At 38.2% G+C, this 11,258-nt stretch overlaps 2 protein-coding genes across 5 annotated transcripts in view; both read right to left on the bottom strand.

Moving 5' to 3' along the window:
* The window catches only part of LOC104817412, a 2,758-nt gene extending 1,501 nt beyond the window's left edge, over positions 1-1,257 (bottom strand). For 3 of the 4 annotated variants that reach the window (XR_772523.2, XM_010546601.2, XM_010546602.2), the window contains exons 1-4: positions 1,085-1,257; positions 491-558; positions 228-374; positions 7-65 (exon numbers count right to left, since the gene is read on the bottom strand). Coding sequence is in view for 3 of the 4 variants with exons in the window: in XM_010546601.2 (XP_010544903.1) it covers positions 7-65; positions 228-374; positions 491-538 (254 nt within the window). In the remaining variant the exon portion in view is untranslated. The remainder of the gene's footprint in view (positions 1-6; positions 66-227; positions 375-490; positions 559-1,084) is intronic. The other variant, XM_010546603.2, reaches the window with a different exon arrangement.
* A 139-nt stretch (positions 1,258-1,396) lies between these two features.
* LOC104817410 (paladin-like) lies at positions 1,397-8,746 on the bottom strand. The gene is made up of 19 exons (XM_010546597.2): positions 8,250-8,746; positions 7,654-7,785; positions 7,209-7,280; positions 6,938-7,008; positions 6,721-6,820; positions 6,514-6,612; positions 6,158-6,284; positions 5,889-6,028; positions 5,744-5,803; positions 5,418-5,653; positions 4,651-5,080; positions 4,170-4,493; positions 3,447-4,052; positions 3,186-3,359; positions 2,832-3,065; positions 2,476-2,759; positions 2,108-2,386; positions 1,866-1,988; positions 1,397-1,767 (listed from the first exon to the last, which is right to left on the bottom strand). Exons 1-19 carry the CDS (start codon positions 8,397-8,399, stop codon positions 1,635-1,637), a joined length of 3,774 nt encoding a protein of 1,257 aa, XP_010544899.1. The 5' UTR covers positions 8,400-8,746; the 3' UTR covers positions 1,397-1,634.
* Positions 8,747-11,258: the final 2,512 nt, after the last annotated feature.

The raw sequence follows: 11,258 nt of genomic DNA, 5'->3' as shown, positions 1-11,258 counted from the left end.
CGCTCTTCAAATTCGTCACTGAGTTCCTTGAACATCGTCTTCCCTGATTCTAGCAGGTTAGAAACCTATAGACGATAGCAATGCAACATGCAAAAAAATGCATATTCTGATGAAAGAAGCATCATGAAAAACTGAAAACCAGATCAGCAGGCTACAAATGATGCAATCTGCTCATACCCGTGCTTTTAATAAAAGGATGACTTAATTCTCTGGTAGTCACAGCTTACCATCCGAGTAAATCGTTCAATCTTGTCATGAATTTGGGCGATATTAAGTTCCATCTCTTCAGAAGCAGGAAGTTTTGTCTCAGTTTCTTCATTCTCCGTGGTATCTTTGGTCGTTCCGTCTCTGGAATCTCCCTTCTTCTCTTTATCCTGTCCAATTTCAGGACAGCGTCACCAGCACTTACATGACACAATGAATACCAGAAATCCACTTCTACACACAATCATCATAATCTCTGGAAAATTACTATCTAAAAGAAACATACAGCTGGTTTCGCGCGTTTCCTGGAGCTTCCATTCCCTTCTTCTTCCATTTCAGCCAACAGCTACCAAACTGCAGAAGTTCCAAAACAAAATTCTTATGAACATCACCTCTATATATAAACTTGGTAGTCTTGAACTATATTGTCCGTTACTACTTACTACACACCGAAGGCCTAGCTAACCGAGGAAATACAGAAAAGTGAACTACGTAGTGACAATACCAAGTAGAATGATAGTTAATTTTTTGTTGCATCAACCTTCCGATGTAATTCAGGGTACCACTGAGAGTGTGAACAATTATTTTGTAAAATTTTAGGAAATCAAAACAAAAAACCTTTAACAACAAAAAAAATAAAAAATACCAAGTAGAATGAATAACGACGAATATGGAGACTACGGAATCAGATACAAATTCATAAAGGCAGATGAAATCGCTAACGTACTTGGAATTCAAACAGGAACGAACACGGAAACACACAGCAAATTCAGATTCTAACGTTATAAGCTACTCGAAATTGGAATTCCGCAACTAAATTTCTCGAAGATTTGAGAAAAAAAATATCCACCAGAATTCGACGATCCGCCAAGAAACGTACCTTGAGTCGATCGGGTGGAGAGATCAAGCGTGATTCAAAATGAATCTTGAGTGTGCAGTCTCGTCTACGTAATCTTCTTCTATGCAGAGAGAGAGAGAGAGAGAGAGAGAGAGGCGACACAGAGGTAAACGAGAGGAAAGGAAACGAGTTTCTCTCTTCCTGAGAGAGAGAAGATTGTTTTGGGTTCGTTTCGAAATTCTCTTCGATTTGAATTTTAAGTCGCGCGCACCCTTATATATATATTATATATGCGGTTGCGGAGAGACTAGAATGAAATATCAACGCATGTAAAAGAACAGAAAAGACTAGGTATATTTTTTTATTATTATTATTTATTGACGCCAGCGAGGAGCCATATGAGAAGAGAAACCTGCCGCGGCAAACAGAGGCTTATAGGATATATCTGCTACCATACATCTAAGGAGGGGAAGCTAGCTATGGACACAACAAGGAGCTAACAAGCAAACAAAACACAAGAAGGCTGTACATCATTTACACTAGCAGTAGCAACCAACCAAACTTCCTAGTCTCTCATCAAACACCCAACGCTTCATTTGTCTATCCTGAGGTTATGACAGAGGTGCCCGAGTTCTGGCCGAGCTTCCATCCAGTCCACGAACTTCATCTCTTTCGGCGTCGTGCTGTATAGGTACGATCTGAATGTTATCAGGTAAAAGTACCTCCTGCTCTCCCACCACAAAATTTTCCACTTCAGGAACGTAACGTAATACATTACCTCAAAATTTACAAAACAAAAAAAAATCAATGGAGTAGAGCAAACCTTAGGGCTTTTACGCCCATGTCCATGATGGATGCACGGTTTTCATCATCCATGTTCGGAAACCTCTTCAGTTCTTTGGTGTAGTAGAGAATGTCCTCCCTTAAATGCCCTGCACCCGCACACCTTTTGATTCCAAAAAACAAAAGGAACAAATTCAGCAAAATCCTATTTCGAGAGAAAGAGATGGTTATCTAAAACACAAAGATAGTTGAGAAACGAGCAAGGAACTATAGGGTGAGTACAGTTCAATGATTCCGTCTACATCTGCTTTGCTTTGAGGACCATGGGAAAGCACTCTTATGAGGCTCAGTATGTCACGGTAATCCCCCATCCTCAATGCTTCTTCTTCAGTCGCCCGGGACGGCAAATCTTCTTCCAGGTTGGAATTTGGATTCGGGGCAGGATCCCATGTCTCGGTTGTGAAGTTCTGACCAGGTTGAAGTCCAAGACAAGTGATGGCCATTGCGTATGCAACTCCTCCAAATCCAGTATGTGATATGTATAGGTAACTCCCTGCCGAGCTGGTGGAAACCGTTATCTTAGTTCTGCAAACTGCTAACTTAACTGGAACGTGAATGCTGACAGAATCATGCCACAATGTAATACTTACTCGTTTTTACAGTACTGAATGGCATCGACATCAGAAGCCAATGCTTCCCTTTCTCTGGTTAAGGGTATTCTCTGGTAAGATATGTTGTAGCCTTCAGCTTTTAGAGCAGCATATTCTTCAGCAGGTGTCTTCACATTATCTTGGAAAATATTCTCCCAGTATCCTATTATTCGAGACTCTTTTGACGCCGGGTTGTATTCTTCACGATGCAATAGCATCCTGCCACCAGTTTCTTTAACTTCTGACAGTATATCTTCTTTTAGCCGTGCTTCCATGCTCTCCACCTGCAATATGGATATGTGTCAACAGGTTTAGCATAGATGTGGAATTGAGCTGCATTTAGTATAGATGCATACCACTGGACCGGTTATTCCAACATGCTTGAGGGTATCAACAGGTTTATTCAGTTCTCTCAGAACAAATGGAGTCCCATTAATGTAGACAACTGCTTCTTCTCTCAAGTCTGTCACTACTATTCTCTTAGTGACATCCCCACCTTCTTCTTTCGGTTTGGCTCCTAAATATGCAAGCATTTTTTTAGCACCAGAACTTGTGGGAGTCGCCATGCTATACACAGGATACCTATCAACCTGGAAAAAAAGTGTGTAATAATTCAAACTAGGCAGAAACGGCATACATTTCACCAATTAAATTTTCCAGTTATCAGGCAGCTTCTCATTAAAACAAATCACATCTTCTTTCAAGTGTACCTTGCATAGGTTAGGTGCACCGTGAATTTGCATGTTACTGGAAGTTCTTTGGCCAGGAAAAAAATACATTTTGAGTATAGAGCCTTTGCCCAAGACAGACCCACTGCGATCGTTGACGATAGATTCCATGACTGCATCGCCATGTTGGGATTCATGCTGTGACCGCAATTCCTCCTGCATTCAAAATACGCTATGTTAATAATTGCACATGCTTCATGCTCAGACCTTTTGTCAGCCCTGAATAATGAGACGACGACTCACAGGAATGGTGAAAAATCTCCCAGGTCGTAACCTTATACTCCACTTCATTGCTTGCACCTCAGGCCTCTGATGCAACCAATTCTTAAACGTAACCTTGGAATCTCCTTGGCCACAGAATCCGTCAAAAGCCTCACTTCCAAGATAGGCAGAAAACGCAATCAAACGGAAGTATCGTTCCAAGTACTCAGCACCACGTTTCAGGGCCGCACTCCTCACTCTTGGCTCGACATGTTGTTGGTTGAAAACCTTCCTGTACTGCAGAACAGCTTCACGGATATTCTGCAAAGCAGAACATCTATCGATCACAGCATCTAATGCCTCACGGGATTCAGCCCCATTATCAAATAATCTAGTGATCTTCCATAACAAAAGGATGTCGTCCATTCCAAAAGCGTGGCCATGTTCCTCTTCAGTTCTTCGTCCAAAATTGCGAGATCTTCTTTCGGGGTTATTACCTCCACTTTCTTCACCACCACTAGAGGAATCTTCATCGACAATTTCGTGGGTCAGAACATCATAAAGAACTTTAATGGGCCTCCCATAATTGATGCGAAGCTTCACAAGGCAGGCAATGACAGTTCCAGTAGTCGTTCTTCCTCTACCCATCTGTGAATGTCAAAGTGAAAGAGAAAAAAACGTTATGTCAATCAGAAAAGCCCAGCATGGTGGTAAATGGGTATCACCAGATACATAAGAAGATTGGGTCCTCGAAGGAAACTCAACCTGGCAATTGAAGACAAAAGCGGTGTCTTTCGAAGCAGAAGCGATATTCGTTGCCAATGTGTCAAAGTCTGAACTTTTGGGAGCTTTACCATCGGTTATAGGCACACGTGCATACTTAATAGGAAAGCCATCAACCTCTAAGCATTTGTAAACCTCGAGAGGTGTTTGAACAGAATCAGCATTCACGTGTTCCCATGCATCAAAAATCTGTCCATCCTTTGTTTCATGAATGACCATTATTGCACCCCCATACCGCTTAGCTTCCCTCAGAATATCCTCCTTCAAACGAGCTTCCATTCTCTGAACTCTATCTCGATCAATGCCCTAACAGAGATATTATGTTAATATCCAAACCAATTCAGAGGAGTTGAAAGTACATTAAAAGATCATAATTTTAAAAAATGTTTAAAATTATTGCATCTAAAACCTGATGAATGCTTGATTGTATATGAAATATAATGATAAAACATGAATTTATTACCGTATATTCTAGCATGTTTTTATATGGCCTTTCAACCTCCCGTAGCACAAATGGCTTTCTATTGATATAAATGACAGGTTCTTCCCTCATATTGTGCCAAAAAACTGGCCGGCCACCTCTGGAACTTCCAACTCTTTCGATGACAGATTGAATACCATCAATGGTTGGATTTGCAACACCATAAACAGGAAATCCTGGAACCTCTCTGAAATTCGGTGCTCCTTCCACCCTCTCTGGTAGACTTGAAATTTGACAACCAGGACAGTGATCACTCTTCAGGACTGTTTGACTTCCAAGCACTGCTCCATTTCTAAGTGCAGCAACAACACCCATCTCATGGGGGCGCCCATCAGTAGATTCTGCTATCTTTGACAAGGAAGGCTTCGTAATTGCATATCCCAAAGCACCCATAGGATCTCTCCTTAGCAACCTGGATGAAGCATTTCCACTTATATAAGACACTTTCAGATAACATGCCACCCATCGCCTTAACTGATCACAAGTGTGACAATAATATCAGGTAAGTTCAATTTCATATAACATGCACTATAATGTGATTCGAAAATATTGGAAAATGATCTGATGCTTCTAATTTACTATTTTTGGCAGTTTATAGGATTGCAAATGACACCAACAAAAACATTAGAAACAAAATGCAGGTTTTGTTCGAACTGCTTACATTGAAACCAGATACATAACCAAAAATGCGAGCAAATGGATCTAGATTTCACCTAAAAAAAGCAAGTAATCTGTTTGTTGGCATGTACCTGCGGAGTATACTATAGAGTTCTGGCCTAGCTCGCATCCACTCAGCAAAGCTGTCATGGCCAAGCGAACCAGATTGGAGGAAAGCACCCTCCGAATGAAGATAGACAGCAAAGCATATAAGGAAGTAATATCTTTCCAAGTACTCGACAAAAAATGAGAGTGCTGCCTCTCTCTTCTTTTCATCGGGTTGACGCAAAATGCTACTGCGATAGGTAGCAATTGCCTCTCGTAAATTCTGTAAGTTAAATCATAAATAAACTTCAGATTTTTCACCCTTAACTCATAGAATAAAAACTATACAGTAGTTACAAAATAAAAATATTACCTGCATGGATGCACATTTGTCAATGACTTTGTCGACTTGCCTTTTGCCTTCAACACCTCCCTGTAGTCGTGAAACCAATTAGTAACTGGAACCAGCAGGATGACCAAATTGAACAAATAGATTCGAACCGTCATGTATTAAGTACCTCTAAGACCCGAATCAAACTTCTTATGACTGCATATTCCCCTCTACGGATCGCCTCCTCAGAACTTGGCAAACTAACAGTAATATTTTCGCCAGCGTTATAAATTCTCCCCAAGGAGTTGCTTCTTGGGAAACCTATATCTTTAGTCAACATGGCATACAGAACACAAAAAATGACACTGATTAATAACAACTTTTACCGACTCCACAGATTCAACATGACAGCTTCTGGTAGAAAGTCTAAAATGTCTCTGTAAGCAAAAGAAGTACCTGATGCTCCTGTACGCTTGAGATAGACCAGAGTGGCAACCACCATACCAGTTGTGGTGCGTCCACGTCCCATTTGACAATTAAAAATTATCTCTGTGTTAATGTCAGCCTCAGATATCTTCTGAATCTGAAGATATACAGACAAAGACATAAAAATCGAATAAACGTATAGTAATTCATAGGGCCATAGTCAATCCTGATATATTGAAGGGTAACCAGTTAATACCATGTGGACAGAGGCGCAAACAAGAGCATTCATGTTGTAAGCCTCTGAGAATCAGCATAATTTCCTCACATGTATATAACTTAAGTTACTGAAGAAATGCATCAACCAATTTCATAAAATTAAGACTTACCAATATATCGAAATCCGTTTCTTTTGGTGATTTTTCATCTGTTACGGGAACACGTTCATAGTCAACAAGGTAACCTTCTGCTTGCAATTCGTCATAAACCTAGGACCAAGAAAATAAGCAAAATAATGCGATGAAGTTGGAAATCTCATAAGATGGAGTGCACTTCGCACTGTGCATGTTTTGCTCATCGGTTCCAATTTTACATACCTCAAGTGAAGTCTTCAAAGAATCAGATGAGACTGGCTCCCATTGGTCCACCATCTGACCATCTGGCAGTTCATCAGTGACAAGGATCTTATTGCCATATCTGCTATGCAAATTTTCGAAAAGATTTAGCAGCAGCCAAAGAAAACAAGTGATACAAACAGAAGTTAGAGCATTTCAAGGTCCCAGAAGGACATGATATATAGCAAAAAAGACACACCTAGCCGCCTCCAGGAGAATGTCTTCTTTCAGCCGAGCTTCCATTTGTTCAACCCTGTCGCGGTTGATCCCCTGCATAGAAACATGGAAATAAGGTTATAAGTAGAAGGAATCTGGGAGACGACGTACCTACACCAGGGAACTTAAGGTAATAACATGTATAAAACGCAAATAATGCAAAAGACCTATATGCCATATCTAAGACTTCCTAGTAATTAAATGAAAACAGGAAAGAACATGTGAAGATATGCTAAAAGGACAAGTTTTTTCACCGTATACTCGAGGTTGGTAAAAGGTTTCTCCACGTCGCGTAAAACAAAAGGCCGCCCGTTTATGTATACTACCTGCCAGATGCGTATGATAGAGCGATTGAATAAGAAGAATAAACTGAACCTAAAACAAGAAATGTATCATCACAAACCTACACTTTCTTTGTTGTCTGAGTTACCAAGTTTAATAATATTTCAGCCCACTGGATCATATTCACAAGAGTCAAATACTTGCCTCCACTGGTTTAGTTAACAAATTCGTGACCATGGAAAACGTTGTGAAACATGGATTTATTGCCCTGTTCAGCTTTCTAATCTTTGCACAGGTAAAAAAAAAAAAAAACAAAACTTTCCCCAATGGTTGGAATGTCTGCCACACCAGTCAACTTGATCATTTGGACAGATTCAATATCGGTAATTGCTGGCAGCGGATGGATAGATTATTTACCGGTTCCTCCCTGAGACTAATCCAAAGAACTTGAACTTGGTTCCCATCTCTGTGAGCTCCAATGTGCCTAAGAACGTTCCTTATCCCAACTGCAGTTGGAATTGCAACCCCATGGACACGTAGTGAATCAGCCTGTAACAAAGACCACGAAACCAGCGCCATCAGATAGGGTATGAAACAAATAGAAACTCGTGGAAGCTAACATGGGATCTAATCTATACGGTATCTGCATTGTTGGACATAGACATTAACACTGAGAAACGAAAGAGATGATAAGCAAGATCTGGAAAATTCAGGGGATTCGGTGCATAATCTTGGAGTTCAAATAATACCAAGATGTTGCAAACGCCAAGTGACCCAAACACGAGTTGTGTGATTTAGTTCCGTTTACAAATTCTTTCTCTTGATACAAGAAGATTGTTTTCCCACGAAAACACGGGTGAACGGACACACAAACACGCAAGGTTTCAAGAATCATCCGTGCTGCAACCAGTTCGAATAGTCCTCCTATTCCAGCCAAATTCACAACTCCGAAACGAATTCGGCATTTCCAGTGACGTGCAAAAATAGCAACAAATTAAACGAGAGAGAGAGACCTGGCGGTAATTGGGAGCGCCTTCGATCTGAGGAGAGAGACGTTTGTTCTGGCAGCCCGGGAAATGATCGCTCTTGAGGATCGTCTTCTTCCCGAGTACCGATCCATCTCTCATCTTCATCACCTGCTCCGGTTCCTTTGCTATCGACATCTCTCATACAACACACGAACAGAGTTCCACACTTCACCGTAGGAGAATTGAAACTTTTTTTCCCACCCAAGAAACAACACCGGAAACTTCGACTCTTCTGCTGCTCTCTTTATCTGTTCCCAACTCCGAAGCGCGCCCGTCCGCCGGAAAAGACAAAACCCGCGCCAATGCGGAAGGGAGGAAAAACCTGATTCGCGGACACGAATCTCACTGGAGAAATTTTCTCGCGCGAGAAAAAATCGAGCAGGAAAAGAAAAGAAAACGGATAAGGTGGGTAGGAAATTGAACGAATCAAGTTTCGAGGGAATATAATCTCCCAAAGGATCGAAAGTTTTCAGGAGAGCGGAAAATACAAAAACAAGAGCTAACACGGAAAATGAAAAAAAAAAAGAATTACCTCATACTTGTATTATATATATATATATATAATAATCATAATAATTAAATAATATTACAAGCAAATTATCATGATAACACGATAATCAACTAGAAAAATAAAATAAGGTAATATATAATAAAATGACAATAAATGCAATAGAAAAGGATGAAGAACATTTCTATTGGGTGGTGGAATGGGTAGTTGCTTTTGGCACACAGGAACGTGGAAGGCGTGGGTTGCAATTATATTTTTTTTTATATAACTCTATAATATATATATATATATATATATATTTGAATTTATATATATATGTATATATATAAGCAGTATCTTTTTGAACATAATTTAGGAAGAAAACTATAGCGTTTGAATCAGGAATATTAGTGCTTTTGGTGATGTGTGACGTACGATTTTGTGTGTGTGGGAGTACAAAATTGAATGTGAGCTTTGGAATAGACTTTGCAGTAAAATTCGGATCTTTACATACGTGGGTTCATTCAATATATATATATATATAATATATATATATATCAAAAGGTGTTATATAATTAGTTTGACGACTGTTTTTACCATATAATACACGAGTGAATTAGTCCAAATATGAATTGATAATGTCATTACATGCACGAACATAATATTATGACTCATACGTCTGTGACATCATTGATGTACTGACCGAACCTACCGAACATGATTTTCTTTTTTCGAGTCTCACCAGATCTAGAAAATCGGTTTTGTTTAGACCTTCCACTTACTCGTTTTTCTGCCACTATAAGCGACAATACCACTACATCTACGTTTATTGGATGAGTTTTTTGGAGCAAATTTACCAAAAAATCGTGCTGGAGAAGAGACATTCAAGAGAGAGAAGAAGAAAAACTCGAAGAGAGATAATGCGATGTATGGCGGGAGACAATGATAAAGAGGAGAGAGAAAATAGGGATAAAAAATAGATCTATATTTTATTTATTTTAGTATATTATAATATTATATAAATAAAGGAAGGGTATTATAGGGATTCTATATTTATAAGGGTATATCTGATGTTGCCGTTTTTTTTTCACTGTGCGAGGGTATGGGCTGTAAGTGAAATCGACATTTAAGGGTATTTTTGCAATTGCCCCCTTTTATTTAGCATTAGATGTCAAATCATCATACACCATTTGCTGATGATGAGACTTTTAATATACCAGAATCATTATTCTATCTTTGATTTTTTTTACTCGTGATATAATGTGATATTATTTAAAATTTTAAATATTTTAGCACATTAAAAACTATATATTTAATAATTAAATTAAATACTAGTTTATCTCTATAATATATATATATATATATATATATTTGAATTTATATATATATGTATATATATAAGCAGTATCTTTTTGAACATAATTTAGGAAGAAAACTATAGCGTTTGAATCAGGAATATTAGTGCTTTTGGTGATGTGTGACGTACGATTTTGTGTGTGTGGGAGTACAAAATTGAATGTGAGCTTTGGAATAGACTTTGCAGTAAAATTCGGATCTTTACATACGTGGGTTCATTCAATATATATATATATATAATATATATATATATCAAAAGGTGTTATATAGATTATCGTCTTTATTTGTCATTCATGACTCATATGGCAACCAACAATTAATAAATGTCCTATATTTTTTATATTAAAAACTGAATACGAAAACAATTTAAATTGAAAAGGGAAGCAAAATGCAATGCATCAAAACCTTAGCGTACGAAATATTCATGCAGATTGGTTCGTAATCGTAACCATATTTCCCGAATTCCCATGACCTACTTACTTTTTTTCACGTTTTTTAATGGTTTTTTTTTGTCTTTTGGGGTTTGATATTAATTACCGGTTTACTATATATTTTCCACCAACTCGATTAATTTTTCTTAAAAAAAATACTTTTACATAGCTAAGCAAATGAATTCCAATACAAGAAGTGTTTAAATAATCAAATTATCATATCATAATATGTTATGCTCCACGCAAAAAAAAAAAATCATTGTTCAAATAATGCTGAATTAAATATCCATGATTTACGTTCACATTAAGAGTGTGATTATCGTAACCCATCGCTTTCACCAAATTTTCTTAAAATTTGGAATATAATAATTATGATTATATTCAGACACGCATTTGATATGATGCATGGAAGTCTTGTACTCCGAAAAATATTATAAAAATACGAAATCGTTATATGGTGATAAATATAAATAAATAGGTAAATAAATGATTTGGAAAGATATTTATTTACAAGGCGAGCGGTGGAGGTGAGAACAGTACGATGATGTCAGAAGATAAAACCGCATTGCATTAGTATAAACAAATCATGCATGCGCATATGACTGATTGATTGACATTACCCTTACAATGCTTTTCTTGTGCAAAAACAATATGCGGTTCGCAAGCTTCGTGGATGAGTGTGTCACTTTCTCTTTATATATATATATATTTTGTAGGGAA

Source organism: Tarenaya hassleriana, unplaced genomic scaffold, assembly GCF_000463585.1.
Source record: "Tarenaya hassleriana unplaced genomic scaffold, ASM46358v1 Cleome27, whole genome shotgun sequence".
In the NCBI taxonomy this organism is placed as follows: Eukaryota; Viridiplantae; Streptophyta; class Magnoliopsida; order Brassicales; family Cleomaceae; genus Tarenaya; species Tarenaya hassleriana.
Note: the sequence above shows the minus strand (reverse complement) of the source record. Positions and strands in the feature narration are given on the sequence as shown.

What these genes read in the sequence shown, in the direction of transcription:
- LOC104817410 (XM_010546597.2), bottom strand. Translation starts at nt 8,399, where the DNA reads ATGTCGATAGCAAAGGAACCGGAGCAGGTGATGAAGATGAGAGATGGA. An exon ending in AAACGGATTTCGATATATTG is followed by an intron (nt 6,285 to 6,513) that starts GTAAGTCTTAAT and finishes GTATATCTTCAG; the next exon opens with ATTCAGAAGATATCTGAGGC. An exon ending in CTCTATAGTATACTCCGCAG is followed by an intron (nt 5,081 to 5,417) that starts GTACATGCCAAC and finishes TGCTTCATCCAG; the next exon opens with GTTGCTAAGGAGAGATCCTA.